General features: G+C 40.4%; 1 protein-coding gene across 1 annotated transcript in view; it reads left to right on the top strand.

Annotated features, from left to right (window-relative positions):
* The window catches only part of LOC101852785 (Golgi-associated PDZ and coiled-coil motif-containing protein), a 44785-nt gene extending 33246 nt beyond the window's left edge, over positions 1-11539 (top strand). The window contains exons 6-9 of the mRNA XM_005104648.3: positions 745-909; positions 3328-3419; positions 6245-6376; positions 7471-11539. Of these exons, the coding sequence (XP_005104705.1) occupies positions 745-909; positions 3328-3419; positions 6245-6376; positions 7471-7789 (708 nt within the window). The 3' untranslated portion in view covers positions 7790-11539. The remainder of the gene's footprint in view (positions 1-744; positions 910-3327; positions 3420-6244; positions 6377-7470) is intronic.
* Positions 11540-18876: the final 7337 nt, after the last annotated feature.

The following is an 18876-nucleotide window of genomic DNA, read 5'->3' as shown; positions in this document are numbered from 1 at the left end:
AGAGAGAGAGAGAGAGCGCACACGTGCGTATGTATGTGTGTATGTTTGTGTTTGTGTGTGTATGTGTGTATGTGTGTGTGTATGTGTGTATGTGTGTGTGTGTGTGTGTGTGTATGTGTATGTGTGTGAATGTGTGTGGGTGGGTGTGTGTCCACCAGGGCCAGCCCGGGATGAGAGGGATACAACATCCCAATAGAAAGACCGAGATACTCAATAACAATTTTTATCAAATTTCTCCCAACTCGGGAATCTAACTCCTGCATGCCACAGTGAGGCGGATAGCTGCTACGTCGCAGGCAACGGTTTTCTCTCTCTCTCTCTCTCTCTCTCTCTCTCTCTCTCTCTCTCTCTCTCTCTCTCTCTCTCTCTCTCTCTCTATCTATCTATCTATCTCTATCTCTCTAACCCACCCACCCTTTCTCTCTCTCAGCTTGTGTTGTCCATCCATCACAAAAGTCTGAGTGTTGGTGGGAGGGACACTCAGGTGTGGTCTGCTCTTATTACTTCTCATCCGAATGTTCCTATGTACTCCTGCCTAAAATAAGTCTAGTCTTTTTCACACTGTTTGTGTACTACCTCCGGGTTTCTTTGTCTATCTTTTTCTCCCCCTGTTAAAACAGTTTCAATCCCTTTTTACCATTGCACCCCCACCCCCACACCCCCAGGATTCAGCAGATCCACCAGTTGCCAGGGTGTGGGCATGTAACACAAGACCCTACTTCACTGTTGTTGTTTGTTCCCCAGGGTGGCAAGGAGCACGGCGTGCCCATCCTCATCTCCGAGATCCACGAGGGACAGCCCGCGGAGAGGTGTGGTCAGCTCTACGTAGGGGATGCCATCTTGTCCGTTAACGACGTAGATTTGGCTGAAGCCAAGCACGCCGAAGCAGTGAGGACTTTATCTCAGCAGGTAATTAGTCTTTGTTTGTCTCACCAAACATGGATGTCGGGTCTGGGTCCGGGGGGGAGGGGACTGATTTCCTGATCACTTGGATTTCATCGTGTTTTTGTTGGGGGGGTTTTTCTACATGAATGTTTTTATAGTGGTTTCAGTCTTCCGCAACCGCAAATTAGTAGATTTCCGCAAGTGGAAAAATTTCAGAGAAAATTCGTGCAAAAAAAATATTTTTAAAAAAATATTTACAAAAAGTGCGGAATAATAAATTTCCGTAATTACTAATAGTCAACAATAGCCAACCCATACCGGAAGTGCTCTTTTATTTGAGAGTGTAGACAGTGTCTTTCACTTTCTAAAGCAAAAGAAGCAGAGCACCAGCACTGTAAACAAGAGGAAGAAATGTGGTTCAATAGATCTTGGGCCCCCCGAGAAAAGAAAACTCTAAAGAGAGCTTAATTTTTTTTTTTATCAGACTATACAAGCTGTCAAGTTATTTAGATCTAGATCTAACTGTTATACTATTATAGTATAGGATTCTACACTGCAAACCAACTCAAGCAGAAAAAAGTTTAACATTAACTGTCAAGTTTTATAGATCTAATCTAGCTGTTGTACTACTGTTATGGATGTACAGTATTGGTACAAGGGAGAAAGCATAGTCTTGGATTTATATGGATTAACACAAGCTGAAAATTATGTGCAAGGTATGTTTTTTTTCTCACTTATTTTCTTTTTGAATTTTGGCTTGAATAGCCAGAAATGGCATACACTTAGGATGCCATGAAACAAAAAAATCTCAAACTTAAGGGGCACGCTGTTCCCCTTTAACCCCTGGAAAAATGTCATCAGCTGCTGGAGGCTCTGGTTTTAAGAAAAAGTTTGTGGTGCGCGTTGTGGTGATGATAGGTTGTTTTTCACTGTTTTGGATTAGCTGGATTGTAATTAAGTTTTCTTCTTCTTCCTCCTCCTCCTCCTCCTCCTCCTCCTCCTTTTTCTTCTTCCTCTTCCTTGCTTTTAAAAGTGCTATGCTATCTACATTTACGAGAGGTGCTCTTCTGAGTTCATTTTTGCAGTATAAAGTGGAGACTTATATTGAATTTAGCCAAGAGAGCTGGTGTAGGTAGACTTGCTCTTTTTCGACATTCAGTCCCAAAATTATTGTTAAAGGATGCCATACTCATTCTTCCAGTTCCACAGTTTCTACCTTTTTTTGAAAAGATTTGGTGCTCTGTCTTCCCCCCCTCCCCCTCCCCCAACACTGGGATCTGGAGCATGTTAAACCTGATTTAAGAATAAACTCAAATTTTACAATGGCCATGATTCCCTGTGCTAAGGAGGGAACCAGGCTTAACCCTCATCCTGCGGGAGCCGGGTTTATGTAGCCCGATAAGCCTATTTCGGCACCTCGCCTGCATTCTGGTCCCGAGTCAGTGTAGCTCCTGGCTCAGCGCACGCGCAGCGCGCATCCTGTTACGTGTCATTCGGGTCCCGAGTCGGATCCCCATTCACGCAGGTCAAGTGTGTGTGCGTCAGTCTGCTTGAGTTTGTGTGCGTTTATGGCCTTATTCTAGAACCACCTGCGTTGGTTCGTAATCGAGGCATATGTCTCATTCAAAACATGCCAAGTTGATAGCTCTAGATGTTCGTCCAATGAAATTATAGAAGAAATTGACCCACTTAGACATGAGGAGCTCGAAAGGATAGTCAGGAAACAAGACTTCCATTTTTCTATACAAAATATTTCAAATGAGCTTGATTTTGCATGAAATGATACTACCTGATAAAAAATGAGCTTGTTTGATAGTTTTGAATACCCTTGTGCAGGTACAAAGAACAATTTGAGTGTAAAACATTCGGAAATTGACCTAAATTATCCCTTTTCGAGCCTCAGGTCATTCATAACAACAAGAGCGTCCAGAAAGGTTATTCAAATGGGCGTAACTACTCGTAATGTCTTATCAGCTTGTGAGAGGGGGTTATTCATGTGTTTATAACACTTTATAAATAGAAAGCTATGTAGGATAGAGCGTTATTTTCATCATCAGTTAACACACTCCCGCGGTATTCATGGCGAAAACACACGTTTCCCGGCGCGCGCGCTGTACACCAACAGTACACACTGAGTGACCCCGGCGGCCTGCCCGGCACGTCCGACGTAATCGGTTGCTGATAAGATACGCATCTGGGCACAGACGCAGGATAAGAGTTAAGATAATTCAAGCACTATCGTTCAGTCTTTACTTGATGAATATGATATGTGTATGCTGCGTATTTATATACCAGTAAGTACGTTTTTCATGGTTGTCACGTTTAGTGATGGCAATTTATTTCTTTTCTTTTTCACTGTCTTAATCATAGGGTAACCAGTGTTTCAGCCCTTGAGAGTACTAACAAGTGTATTTTTATTTTTTTACGCTTCTATCCAAACAGCAAGGGGACATAACTCTGCAAGTCATGTTTGTGGCGCCAGATGAGGAGAGTGATGATGACAACAACGAGTATGAGGACGAGTACGGCTTTAGGTGGGTGGAAGGGATTTTGCTTCTTCTTTCCTATCAAACATTTATCGTCATTATCTCCCCTCCTTTTTTGTATTTGTTATTCTCTTGTAACACCTCTAATCTTCGGCACTTATTTGACCTTATCGTGTTGCGAGTGCCATAAAACACTTACTAATGTAAAGTTGTTTCATCAACACTTTCACTGGCAGGGGATATGGGTTCCTACTGTCAGCACTGTTTTTCAGCTGAGCTCGTTACCCAAGGCAGCAGTCTCATGTTTCAGTGTTAATGGATGTGTTGTGTTGTCTAGATCTAGATCTGTAGTGTCTTGAGGCCATTCCCAAAGGGGGGACATTTCTCGTTCAAGCATAATAGAATTGTAAATGGGCTGACTCATGTCACGCTCATAACTGTGCCTGATCTACAACAGGGTATTGCTGCTTTTTCTTTCCTGATCCTTACTATTGTCATTTTCCTCTACTTCTTTTGTATGTTTGTCACTTTCTTGTGACCTGCTATTTCCGGGGTGCCTTGATAGTCGAAGCAGACCTTGTGCTGTTGAAGCTAGAGAGGTGAGCAGTCCAAGTCTGATTCCCTGTAAAGACTTCTCTGTTGCCACCCACCCATTGGCGCTCATATGACCTTATGCAGTTGCGAGCGCAGTAAAACCGTCTACCATAAAAAAAAATTTTAAATACTAGATCTAGTCCACTCGCAACATATTTCGGACATTGGGTCTCTGATTGTGTCACTTTTTTCACTTCTCTCATTCACTATTCTCCCCCCCCCCCCCCCCCCCCCCCCCCCCCCAGCTCACCCTCATAATTTCGAATAAATTGCATATCTAAATTTTAAAATTGGGGGGGGTTGCCTTTTCCTTTTTTAACTCACTGAGCACCGCTCCCGCAGCATACGCGGTTCGGTAAAATTCGCGTCGGGGACCGCGACCTCAGCGTATGCGGGTTCAACTATAATTGACTGTAAAGTAAACCCAGCAGTTTAAAAATGCTTGCAAATAGCCCCAGTGGTTTAAACGGGATGTCGACAAGCTAGTTCTTTGTGGTTTGTGTATATTCGCCACTTTTAGTGCGAATAAACGAGTTATTTGCCCAACGGACTGAACAACTGAAAGTAAGGAACTTCCTCGCAGTTCGTTGTTGCTTCTCGTACGCGAAGCACGGCACGCCGAGTGGTGTTGAAGTTTATTGAAACTCGATAATTTTGGTGAAGATTTAAGTGATAGTGAAATATCAGATAGATAACTTCATAAATCAAAATGTGAATTCGCCTAGCAGTGATGAAGATGACTGATGACATCAGCTAGATCTAGACCAGCATCGTGAATCTGACTCATCAGCGAGTCCGCAGCCTGGTCCCGCTGGGACTGATGATAGATCTAGATCTAGCCCCAGTACTAAACTCTAGTTCAAATCAGCCCACAAAGTGGAGAAGATATATAATGTACCCAGACCAGGGACATCTATTGACAGATCTAGATCTAGTCATAGCACTAGCAACACTGACAATGAAACACTTCTCAGCCAGTCACTGTGGAAGATCTAGATCTAGATCCAGATTTTTATTTTTTTTTCCTTTTTCTAAATTAATTATCACTTACATTTTTATGCTACTTCACTGTACACACTCATGCTTCATTCTCCTACACACAAACACACTCAGCTACAACTATTTTGTCTAAGTTTATTAGATTTCTGCTTTGTCACATCACTTCCTTTTTTTTTTCTGGGGCAAATTTGTCCCAACTTTCTGTCCCATTTATGTGTTTGTCGTTCATTCTTCACACAATGTGTTTATTGTGTCCGTTAAACCCATATCTTATTAAATAGCACAGAAAATTTCAAAGAAATAGCATTTCATTTCAATTTTTTATGAATTTTCGAAAAGTGGGGGAAATTGGTGGTCCTCTAGGCTTGGAGGCAAATCGGGGTGAGGTGCTCAATGAGTTAATGTTGTTTTTTTTTCCCTTTTTAAAGACATTTTGGTGTTTACATTTTGTGAAAGCATGTGGCACCTGCAAGCCTAGACCTGTGTTTATCAATAGATCGCAAGCGTAGCAGTGAAGTAGTACTAGCAAATTTGGTACCAATATTCACAAATTCACGCAGTGCTTGTGGCTTAATCTCTGTCATACAGGCAACCAGGAGCGTCAAATTTTGCCAACTTCCGTGACGTACAATTAGGCATTTTCCTGATGTACCAGGTACATCATAAGGCAACAAAGCGGTTAATTGTAAACATAGGCAGGGCCATTGATGATGTCAAAACGTGGATGTTGGATAACAAATTCCAGCTATACATTGAGAAAATGACACATTATTATAAATGCAATCCAAAGAGTCGAATATCTGCTGAAGAATAATACATACATACTTGGAATGAAAAGATATATATTTTTACTCACAAAGCATTCAGCATTTGTTTTTTGTGTTAAGAAGAAGATACGGAAAAACGCCTTCTGCTGTATTTGACAGGAGTGGGCTCTATAGAAATGAAAAACTTTATTATTATTCTCCTCACTAGCATCTGAAAAATGATTCATTTTATCCTGCTTTCTCCCTGAAGGTATTTCCACATTTGTTCTCTGGCATATTTTAGCCATCACTTGTCCAGATTGTTTAGGGAGTGGGTGGATGTGTTGCAAGTGCCCTAAAACTCTTACTGAAGCAATAAAACGAAAAATCCTCCATTGTTTTGGGGATTTTTTTATCTCCAGGGATAGGCTATCCCACTCAGCCTAGGTTAGCTTTGGCAACCTGCTTGACTCTTATGTGATCAAAATTGTGTTGATGTAGGCATTGAGCATTTGTAATTAATCGTTCATTCAGGTATCGTATATTTGACGAGGATGTTATGGGCCACAACTCCGTTGAAGCCTTAGCCAATGACCTGTCCCCTGCACTGAACGGGCCGACGTACTCCACTGCCACGCAGTCCTCTTATCCTTCTGTTCCTGCTAGGTGAGTATTCTACAGCAACCTGTGTGCCCGTGGCTGTGGTCTAATGGTTTGGCTCTTCACTGAAGACATTGTTTATTCTGAGGTTGGGAAGGTTATCACCAAGTCTGTCTGCTTATCTCCTGGGATACTGTATCCCACTTACCCCAGGTTGACCCTGGTACTGCTTGGGGGAGGTCAGATCCACTGTCTGATAGTAGCAAAGACTGGAGGCAAAAAATAAGAGGGGGGGGGGTAGTTATTAAAAAATCATCTGCATGTGAGGAACTTTTCAAGGTACATCATTTTTGTAGGATTGGTAGAAATTGGTTAGTTGGTGTTATGGCCAGATTTTCCCTTTGGTGTATACATAAAAGTATTTTTGGTAGAAATTGGTTGGTTGGTGTTATGGCCAGATTTTCCCTTTGGTGTATAAATAAAAGTATTTTTGGTAGAAATTGGTTAGTTGGTGTTATGGCCAGATTTTCCCTTTGGTGTATACATAAAAGTATTTTTGGTAGAAATTGGTTAGTTGGTGTTATGGCCAGATTTTCCCTTTGGTGTATACATAAAAGTATTTTTGGTAGAAATTGGTTAGTTGGTGTTATGGCCAGATTTTCCCTTTGGTGTATACATAAAAGTATTTTTGGTAGAAATTGGTTAGTTGGTGTTATGGCCAGATTTTCCCTTTGGTGTATACATAAAAGTATTTTTGGTAGAAATTGGTTAGTTGGTGTTATGGCCAGATTTTCCCTTTGGTGTATACATAAAAGTATTTTTGGTAGAAATTGGTTAGTTGGTGTTATGGCCAGATTTTCTTTGGTGTATACATAAAAGTATTTTCAGCCCTTTCAGGGAGTAAAATTGAGGAAATCAGAAATTTGAGAAAGAAAGGGAACAATGTCAAAATGAAAAGCATAGCATATTTCAAATTATGCATCTGAATTGGTACTTTAATTTATTTTTTTTTTAGTTTAATGAACATCCTGTTGTGATGAAATAGTTTATGGACCTGAAAATGCCACCATTGTGATTTTCATCAAATTGTCAAATTTGACTGAATTCTTATTACTGAAACATCTACATAACAATTTCTTTTCCTCCTTCTGTACCCAAAGTCACAGCAAGCAGAGCGGGCCGGAAGGACGAGGTCCGGCGGTGACCATCCCCTCAGACGCATCCACTCCGGCTGCGCTGGCCGTGGCAGTCCAACACCAGATGGTCCTGGAGAGTAATCCGCTCAACAGCAGCCTGAACAACAGCAGCAAGGCCAACGGCCTGTCCCAACCGGCCAATCTACAGACTGTGGCCGCCCAGTCCCACAGCTCAGTAGAACAGACGGCCGGTGTGGGTGGTGGTCAGTCCAGGGGGTCGGTCAGTGGGGACGGAGGAGGAGGAGGAGCAGCAGGTGCTAGTCAGGGGGGAGGGAGGCAATAAAGAGTGATAAAGACAAAGAGAGGACTCTAGTGAATACAATCCGCGCAGTGCCTGGCTGTAGTGGCTTACTCGAGAAGAGAAGCAGAGAGGGTTGAGAGCTCAATGGACGTAGCTGGAATTCCAGATAACTTTTTTTTTTTTACCCCATGGAGGGAAAGATGTGTTGTTAGAGATTTGTTCAACTTGAAGGTTTTGTGTATTGTTTTGCTCCTGACTCAAAAGCTGTTGTGTTTGTTTTTTGAGACTGGTTACCATCCTGATAAGAGGGAGGTTTGCGTAGTTGAGATGTGGGTGGGTTGGACTCTGAGGTCTTTACAACAAGATTAGTTTGTTGACCTCCTGTCCCATCCTCTGTGTTCTCCCAGTGATTCTCTACTGGGTCAAAGTCCTCTTTCACTAGTTTACGTGTGGGTCTTGGGGTCTTCAAGCATTCTTTGTTTCCTGCATTGGCACTAGCATGGGATCAATGTTGTTTCAGTTAAACCAGAGGGTAGGGGTTAAATAGCAGTCGAGTGAAAAAGTAACGGGAAGCAGCAATCTCAAATGAATAAATAAAGGCAAACTGGCTGTGTTTCGAGTCTGAACCTACCTCATTGCTTTTTTTGTGCAATAATGGAGGGGACCAAAAGGTTTCAAAAGGCTCGCATAAAGGTGGTGATGTCAACGTTTCTGTTGGTGATCCATACAATGTAATGGAGATATTACTGACTAGATAGAAAAAGATGGTTTAATATATTTTTTAAACGTGCATATTCCTGTAAGAGATTGAGATATTGTGATACTGTGATCAGACACTTATGTTTGGGCTGTTTTGGTAAAAATGTTGTTGTCTTTTTTTGTTTTTTTTTGCTTTATGTTTCTTTTTCGTGCTAGTGTTCTGCTTTCTTTTTTTTTCTGCTAGGGAAGGGTTTTGGGAAGATATTTTAAATAAATATTACTTTTGTCTTTGATTTCCATGTCGTATATGTTCAGCTGAATTACTCCACATGCCATATGTTCTTGTTCTGTCAAGATTTTTGTGAATGTCAAGTTATATATTGTTTTGTAAATAGTCGTTAATTTATTTTTCTTGTTGCTTGGTGACGTGTGTTGTTACCGGGTGGCTTGGTGGCGCCTTCTGACACGGACCACAGGTTGAATATAGCTTTGCTTTATTTATGTTAAATTTTATGACTGACCACTCTCCATAAGTGTACATATTCTCATCGGAGTGTTTCTTTGTGACTGCTTAGTTTCCTGTGTGGTTCGTGACCTTTAATTTTGGGAAAATATCCTTAGACCTTACCTTGAGTTGCTTGTAGTGGGCCAAGCAATTTATGTTTAGCTCAGGTCATCAGATCTAATGACATTGTTTACTAAATTTGCTTTCTACATTTTCAAGTCCGTTAGATAAAAAGTCCTCTTGGTCCAAAACTAGGAGCTGTTCTGCCTGTCTCACTGGATTAGTAAACTTGTAGACTCTCTTTATTCTCTCCTCTATGTTTTTTCACTCTATCTCACCGAGTCAATCACTTACTCAGAACAAAGTTTTTAAAACTGTTTCTGTTGGCGTCAAGTTGTGTATTCTCTGTTGTTCCTGAAATTGTACTGACAGAGACAAGTTGGTCTTGGAATTTATTATTACTTTTTTTTTTCTTAGGCGTTTTAAAGACATGTGTATTTGTTTCCACCAAATTGCTCCATCATTAGCCAGGCATTCATTCCAGTCTTGTAACATCCACACAAAGTGGATGTCGGAGGGCACTTTTCTTTTTGCCTCGACATTTTTCATTTGTTATTCACCCATCTTCATGTTATTCACCCATCTTCAGTTCCAGATTTCCAATCCAGTTCTGCACAGACATAACAATGTGTGACTTTCATTACTGCTACCACGACATAAGAGCTACCCTTGTCAGGAAGAAAAATGGTAGCCTTTTCACTCAGGTGCAGAAATGATTAATGAAAATTGTTGGGTATAAAGTATCTTTTGGTGTTAGGTGTAAATTTGACTAGCAGTCGTAAGTTCAGACATTATATTTGTCATTGTCTCATCGGTATGAGCAGACCACATACTTCACTAAAAATGTTGAAATGTCAGATCATGAGAAATGTGAATATGAGGTTCCTGAAATTCAGGCACTGAAAATTTCATAACTGATAGACCTGGACAGTTCTCCCTTCAAATTACAATGTGTTTTCATGGCCACCATACGTCTCGCAATTTGGAGTAGGCCTAGGTCTTCTTTTCCTAGATGTTACTCGGTTTTACTCTTGAGAATATTTTTGTTTCTGAATGTTTTTTTAATGTTAACTGTTTCTTTAATTTTAGAAAAAGATATTTGCAATTTGCAGGTGATTTTCTTTGCATTAGGTTTTCAATTATGAGAAGCATTGCTGTTTAATTCGCTTTATATAAATCGACATTGGTGCTGCGCTTGTTTTTGTGTAGCTTTGATTTCAACAGATTTCTTTTTTTTAGATTTTCAACAGAGCTATTTTAACACCTCAATATATTATCACTATATATCAACAAATAACTTTTGCTTTCATTTAGATCCAGCTGGATAGACTGAAGCTTACCCAGCTTGACTGGATGGAGAGAGTGCATTTTTATTGTGTTGTAACCTTGCACTTTGGTACCCTAAAATTTGCCCGATGGGTCAGGCAACCACATTGGGGCTTGTCAATAGGAGAACTTTCTGTTTGTTATTTTAGGATGAGGAGGTTTTATACATGCATCAGTACTATAATTCTTTTACTTTGACTTTCTGGAAATAAAATAGGCAACTTTTAGCTGATGGTCCTTGCCAAGAAATCGGGTGTGTTTCATCCAATGAACATATGATTAATACCAAAGTTTTGGTTGTCAGGTCTACCAGTGGCTCATCTACACTTATGCGTCCTAACATCGATGATATATTGTGATTTCGAAAACACTCTCTGTCTTATAAACTGTTCGTCAAAACATTTATCTCAAGTAATAGTTTTGACAGAATGATAAATACAGAGTGTTTGAAGTGACTATTCTCATCTCTGTACTGGGAGATTTGCATTCAGAGTTACTTTTAGAACTCTGTGGGTGTGTTATATTTTAAATTTTATCAGTAAATGTGCAATTCTTTGATCAAGACAAAGCCATAGTGTGTGTGTGTGTGTGTGTGTGTGTGTGTGCCTGTGCGTGTAAGCATATAGTCCCATCCCTTTCAGAAAGTGCAATTTTCCATCTCTGTTGAACAATGACTCCACCTAGTTCTGGCTGCACAGTGTTTGACTCCGTTGTCCTGAGCTGTGTATGTGTACTGGTATGTCGTGGTAGATCAGATGTGCTGCACATGTGTCGAGCAAGCTTGAAATGGGATCTGAGTGGTGTGAGCATCTAGAGGCATACATATTGAAGGTTAGATCAAAGTATGTGCATGTGTTTGCCCCTAGCATGTGAATGTTAAATTATGTTTTAGTACAATTAAAGCATTTTCCAGGTTGGAACGTCTTATTCTTAACCTGTCAGAAAATAAATGATGCAAAGAAGGATGTCCCAATATGGGTGGCATAGTTGGAGAAACCTTTGTTCCTCTTTTTGATTTTTTAAAAACCCACACAAAAAAACAAGTGAGATTCGTAGTTATTTGACACATTGACACATAAATTACCCGTCCAACGTGTTTGTGAAATTTCAACCATTTTTAAAGATTATACACTTTTGTTCCAAGAAAGGACTCAAATTATTAGAATGCTTCCATTTTGTGCTCTCCTTGACAAAAAAAAAAAGATTTTGTGTCTTATGGGCTACTTGAAATCAGCTTATGATAAATGTGTGTGTGTAAGTAAATGTACATATACAGGGTGATTAAAAAAGAATACGCCAAAATCATCACGCCATAGTTCACAAATGAAAAACAATAGAAGGCTCTAGCCTGGCGACATGTTTTGTACATACCTTCAAGTTTTTATGAGGGTTTGTTTAAGACAAAGTTTATGTTCCACCACTTCCAGCAAATATCGATGATATGAAAGATCGAATAACACCTTCATTCAAATTCAACAAGGTGGACGGAGACATCCTGGGGCAAGTTTGGAAGGAATTCTCATAGCGGCTTGATGTTGTTCGAGCTGCACATTGAGCACTTTTATAACACGAAATAAAAACTTGAAGGTACGTTACAAAACATGTGTGTCCAAGCTAGAGCTTTCTATTTTTTTTTTCGTTTTTCAAAATATTACGTCTGGATTTTCGGGTATTCTTTTTTAATCTTCCTATATTTTAAGATTTTCTGGCGTCAATGTTTAGGCAGTTTTTAAAGAGTGGCTTTGTTACATGCTGTTTATACTGGGTAGGAAAATGTGCACTCTGGAATGTGTGATTTTATTTCCTTCAGTTTATTTGGCTGCTATTGAGTACTTGGCAGTCACAGAGACATCAGTCTGCCCGTAAAATGATGCAACACTGTATTTCCAATGGTAAACGAAATTTTTCTGCAGCTGGATTGCTAAAGTATTTGTAATGAGAAGTTGTGTGAAGTGTGAGCCTCATCCTTTTGTGATCATCTCTGGTTGTTTTTGTGTTTTTTTTACATTTTGAATAATTCAACAGCAACCCAAATGTTCATTTTCAAGAGTGTGTGTAACTGATGTTTTTGTGGATGACTCTGCTGTCTACAGTACGTGACTGGGATTCCCAAGGATGTGTAGTTGTTTACTCGCATCAGTTCTGCTGCATGAAGTATTTTCTGTGAGGTGATAGGAAGGCGCCACCACCAGTAGGTTCTACTTCTTTTCTCTCCTTCTGCAGTTTCTCACTGTCCTTCTTGTTTCAGACTCAAAAAACTTTTAAAGTGTTTTCTGGGGGTGTTGAGAGGGTGCCATTCATATATATGTCTTACTGTGGGGGGGGGCTAGGTATTGTTTCTGGTTGGCTTTACTTTTTTCATTAATCCTTTGTTGTTTGTGTCTGTTTTCACCGGCATCTGTGATGGAATGGTTGGTCTCTTTGTTGTTGCATGCAGAAAACCTGAGTTTGATTCCTTCCCACGTCAGGAAGTTATTTTATGAAGCAGGGCGTGTTGGCATTGACAGGGAGTTTTCAATAAGTTGAAGCCGCCAGCCTAGTAAATGATATAAATTATGTCAAAATAGTCATAAAATATATGCTTTTCTGGCCTGTCTGCAATTTCCCAGTATGAAATTATTGATTTTCTTGTTGTGATATGCCTCCCTATTATTCAAAATGATCTATTTCTCCTAAAAGTTCTTAGGGCAGTTTTGGTCCGGTAATGACTCAGAGCTGCAGGAAGTGTACGAACCGGAGCTTCTCATGTTTCTGTTTCAAAACCCAACTATTTGATCTTAGTGTCTTAATCTTCACTCAGTATTTGTACATTGTGCTACTCTCACCGCGGCCAGTATTCGTGAAATGTGTTTGTTTTCTATGTGACAGGCAGTGGTAAGTAAGTGCCTAACAGGGCTTACGTCTTACCTGCTGATATGGACACCTATTTGTATGGTATGAGAGTTTGAATGTGACATATTTACATTCTGTCATAGTGCTACTTCTATAGAAGAAATATGATGCTCCAAATAGTTTTGCTCTCACTGTAAAGCAGGATCAAAAGGAGTTCACAATATTTTTTGTAGCATTTTAATTAAACTTAAACATTAAGGCCTATATATTACTATATCATATATTGTTTAGTATTTTTGGGGGTTTTTTCAAAGTAGTTATGCAAAGTGTTCAAGTCTCTAAGAGGAGTAAAGGTCAGGCTTTTCCCCACTGCTTGCTAAAGTTCGGAGTCCAAATTCCCCATAGGGATGTCTGTTTCATCGGGTGTCTTCTGTCCTTCAACTGAGATGCTGAATTCCAATCAGCCCATGTTGTCCCTTATAGGCACTGTCAATTCAGCCCACATCTCAAGTGATCTTATTTGTGCTGATGTGGGTTAAAAACATTTCCTTTCAGGCAGTCAATCTTTCAAATGTGCAGTACAAGGAAAACAAATAGTGTGAAATAGCTGTTTTCTCATTAGAAAATGTTCATCACAAGTTTCTTACAGCTTACAACAATGTTTATTGTTTTTATAAATACACAAAGTGAAGATATGCCCAAAACATGTATGGTACAACAGTAGGCACGTGATGTCTGTCTAATACCGTAATGTACTAAATGCACTTTACAATTAAAGTTTGTTTAGCTGCTAACATTATTAGGCATTATGCTTTCTACTACCAAAAAAACAAAACATCCAGCTTTATACATGATGAGCTTTATGCAGTATATATACAACAAGAACACATGATGTAGCTATGCTTGTAATGTGCGCAAGGAACTATACAACTACATCTACAACAAAAGTGCATATGGCTGAATACACATTATGACAAATGTACACTCAAACCTGTGTGTAAGACAGAATCGCAAGGGAGCCAGAGAAAAATTCCCTTTTAGATCGAGGATTTTAGGGGGAGATGAAGGGGCGGTTCCAAAGGCCCAGTCGGTGGGATCGAGGGTTGCTTGGTTGGCAAGCAGTAGTCAAAACTTCACGCCTCTCAAGTGTTATCCTCTCTGATAATGGCATGCATCAGTCCTACTTATCTACTGCTGCCAGTGCTTGCATTTTATAGGACCAATGTTTGTCCTTTTAAAAACGGAAACATTTGAACATCTCCTTTGCTTCCACCCTTGCCTCCATTTGTGGGTGTGATAAGCAGAGCCTATCAATATCACCCTTCCTGTGCATGTAACTACTGTAACAACTGAGGACCACTTTTCTCGTCTTGCTGTACAATCTGGACAGCAGGCATTGGCTGAACTAATTTCACACCTCTGGTCCCTAGTTACCCATGAAAGCTTCCATTCCGGAGTGCCACGAGAACATTTTCACTGGCACTGGTGAGATTTCATACCCACAAACAACTCCCTGACCATTTGCACGGCTGAGGGATCAAATGGATGGGCTAACTCCCCCCAAGTCGCACCCCACCCCCTGTCCTCACCTGGCAGCATGGCCTAAAGGATAGAGCTTATGGAACCAAACTTGCAGTTTTGTTTCAAACCAGAGCTGAGTGGGCAAAGCATTTCCTATCATAGACAGGTAAAACCGTCCAAAGAAAAAGAATTCCTCTTTCTGTTTCCGCGTTAGACAGGTTTCCATTTTTATAGAGGAATTTATCAAGGGGGAAACGGAGAGATTCCGTTGTGATAGGTTTCCAATAAGGCAGGTTTGACTGATTATGTTGGCTACACATGTTATAGCTTAATACATTTGACAACAAAAATACTTGTATCTAAACATGTAACGATCAACATAAGTACAATACGTAGTTGCACACATTATACACGTAACTGTCTGCTCCAAGCAGATTGGAAACATCTCCCCTGCTCCTTTTTTTGTGTATGTTACTCTCTTGTAACACCTCTAATCTTCGGCACTTATATGACCTTATTGTGTTGCAAGTGCAGTAAAACTCTTACTTAAACTTAAGCTTGGAAACAGAGCTGTCTTGGCCCTCTAGTTATACTATACAGATGTTTGATGAAATTTTGCTGCCTCGCTGTGAAACCCCCCCCCCCCCCCCCCACCTAAGTCTCAAGTGATAATGTCTGTAGATGGAACCATTTCACCCTAGGCCTTCGACATGTTTTTTTTTTTTGAGGGGTGGGGGGGGGGGGATTGGTTCTTGTAGCCAGGTAGGGCATGGCATTAGCTGAAATGGTCGCTTTTAAGGACAAGCGGGTTAACCCAGATTTCGGGGGGTTCCAGAAATCTTGACATACGGTACACCAAAAGTGGGCATTGCCCTGCCTATAGCAGAAGTTTGTCTATATTTGTTTGGTTATAGAGAAAACTCTCCTTGTCTTTTTAGAAACTGAACAAGGGGCAAAAACTTTACCTTCGATTTTCTCAAAACAGCATTTTTCGGGATAGCCCCCTTGTGCATAAAAGCGACCAAACGGTATCATACTGGCTTACAGTGTTGATGACCTACTATTGAGCGCCTGACATGGACTTTAGTTGTTTGGGAATTTTATCGCATGGCTCTCCACCTATTGGTGATGAATTAGATTTAGAGGTCACACCTCAGATGTCCTCCGTGTTAAAGGGATCTTTAATTTTTAAACCCATGCGTACCATGCACTGTGTTTTCACTCTGGTTACCGCTGCATTTATTCCTGTTTGGATGTGTCATGATTGTGTGTGCAGAATTAGCCCATGAATTGTGGGGTGTACAACAGAAGTAATACCTTTCCACGTACCACATAATAGGCAATGGCATAATTATGATGATTGATGATAATAATAATGTTGCTCTAATACATGTACTGATGTCCTACTCGGCTGTCATGTCATTTGTTGTAATTGTCATTTAACCTTAGAACAACGGTAGACTCTTTGTCTAATTTTTTCCTTCCGAACACTCACTATGTTCGCCTACCTCACACACACATGCACACACATATTCGAGCAAGTGCCCATGCACAAGAACACGAATCATGTATGTACATATGCACACTTACACGTAAGCACCCACACCTACAGAACAGGGGCAGTGGAGCAGAATCTTCAAGGACCGTGCCCGCCACTGTCAATCTAACTTGTGAAAACCAGTTACACTTATAACTTCTCACACGACTGTAATCATTCCCTCGTTTACACTTGCACTTATTCATGGGTTTTTTTACTTTATCAGCTGACCGGAGATTGCAATGTAGTGGCTAGGTGTTTTGTTGTTACAGGCAGAGGGCGATTCCATTATGAGGATGGGGGTTTTTTTTTTATCGAGTATCTTTGTCTGTCTGCTCTCAGCAGGTTGACCCGGACAGGCAGGGTTGATTGAAGCAGCCCACCTTCTGATTGATCTAAATTGTGTTGATGGAGTGTGAAAAAATGTTCACCTATTTTGTCCATGTCAGTTGTTACAAGGGATTCCTTCCATGAGAAATAATTTTCTTTCTTTCTAATTCAAGTCAGTTTTGATAAGTCAGCTTAGTCAACTAGATCTATAATAATTAAGATGATTTTCACTGCCTGAAAGACTGAACGGAAAGTGTGTCTGTATTTTGTTATGTTTATAATATTCAAATTCTGAGTTGTCTGTATTCTTTTGGGGTTTTTAAATTTTTGGTACTTTTTGAATTTCATATCATTTTGTACATGTTTTCTTGGATTTTTTTCTCCGCTCGAAAATGTGCTTTTGATTTTAGGTCTAGGCTGTGAATGTGGAAAAAATAACCGTTTGACTCGCTGACTGAACAATTTTATCCATGATTCTGATTCAGGTATTGTGTCTCCTTTGTATCTGGGCTTTTGTTTCATGGTTGATTGTAGGATTGTTTTCCAGTTTGAGTTTTGTTTGCTGTGAGGCGAAGTTTTAAAAAGTTCTTGTTTGTTTGATTGATCAGTGTCTTACATTCAATGGTTGGTGATTTCTGTTGCCTTGATTCATCATAGTAGTCTTTATTATATTGTGCTTGTTTGAAGTAAGTTGTGAATGTGGAGTCTTGCATTACCTTGTTGGTGTTTCTTCTCATGTCATTGCTTACCATTATATGAATTTGTTCTTTTTGATGGTTTAATCTCGTATCCTACCATATGTACATTGGCGTCTTTCATTGACGACTGAGGGGTCTGCCTCTAGGTTCTGAGCCTAGTGCACGGGGATTCAAGTCATGAATAAAGACTCGTGTCTCTCAAGCATCGTTTGTGACCAGTTTTCTTTTTCCTACTTGTATTTATGAAAATAAACCAGTTCAGGTGTGCGGTTTGATTGTATGGGCGCGCTGGGGGGTTTTTTCAGCTCTTAGTATAGTAGTAATTGACTGTGATACTGATGACCCTTGTTCGACAGTTTCTGCCATATATTTCAGCATGTTTATTGTAAGTTGTGGGTGTTTTCAAGGTTCTCATCCCTCTAAGCTCAGTTCTATCCTAGTTGGTCGTAAAACTATGAGAGCTTGCCTGTTATATCACCTTACACTGTTGAAAGGGATTTAAAAGATGTACATGTACAGCACAGTTGACTCCACTTATGTAAATTGGTCAACTGATCGCAAAATCTCAAAAGAAATAACATGTCTGACTGACCAGAAATGCCCACCTCTTGCTCTCTAGGATTACTAGGAAATGTCGTTTACAGCGGGTCGATAATTTAAACTCTAGTGTGACAATGGCTGTCTGTGGTCTCTTTAACATTATTTCCGCCTTTTTTTTTTTTTTAGCATGTTCGTCTTGTACAGAGATTCAAAGTTATGATTTAGTGACCATGATTTGCTTCTCATTACTCAAACAAACAAAGTTATTAAGATCTCTATCATTTTGTTCTTGATGCCTTGACGAGAGGGACTGAGAGAGTTAGTGAGAAAACTGACGCGATATAGCCTATTCATGAATACCCCCACAGATGTGCGTGCGTGCGCGCGCGTGTGTGTGCATGTGTGTGCGTGTGTGTGTGTGTGTGTGTGTTTACAAAGATTGCGTACTGCCATTCTACAAGATTGGCCCCAGTATTTGTCAAGCAGCGCATGCGGAATACAGTACAGCGGTGAGGTGTGGAGAGTGGAGACACCGAATAAATGCTAGATCAAAATTTGAAGGGGGGAGGGGGCAAGCGTACTGCAACCTTTTAATTAGTTAGGTTGGACGCACCCAACACACTTGGGATTGGCAGTGGTCGACATTGTCAAAGCAACCATCCTCCTAAAGGACAGAAACGGTGTCGATGGCGACGTAATGAGTTTTTTTTTGGTTTTGGTACGGTTTTACGGCGCTCTTAACTGCATAAGGTCATATGAGCGCCAAGGGGTGGATGTCAACAGAGAAGTCCTTTCAGGGAATCAGACGTACTCTGCTCACCTGTCTGGCTTCAACAGCACAAAGTCTGCTTCGACTATCAAGGCACCACGGAAATAGCGGGTCACAAGAGTGTGACAAACATACAAAAGAAGAAGAGGGAAAATGTGCTGACAGTGGAGTCATCTTCCCCGCACCCTTTTCCCCTCTGTCCCCAATTTGGGGAGCGGCAGGTTTAATTTATGGGTGACCTTATTTAGGCCACATATGGCCTAAATAAGCTAAACCCCCCTCCTTTACCTTATTTAGGCCACAGGTGGCCTA

The sequence above is a fragment of the Aplysia californica genome, unplaced genomic scaffold (assembly GCF_000002075.1).
Source record: "Aplysia californica isolate F4 #8 unplaced genomic scaffold, AplCal3.0 scaffold00429, whole genome shotgun sequence".
Taxonomy (NCBI): domain Eukaryota; kingdom Metazoa; phylum Mollusca; class Gastropoda; order Aplysiida; family Aplysiidae; genus Aplysia; species Aplysia californica.
Note: the sequence above shows the minus strand (reverse complement) of the source record. Positions and strands in the feature narration are given on the sequence as shown.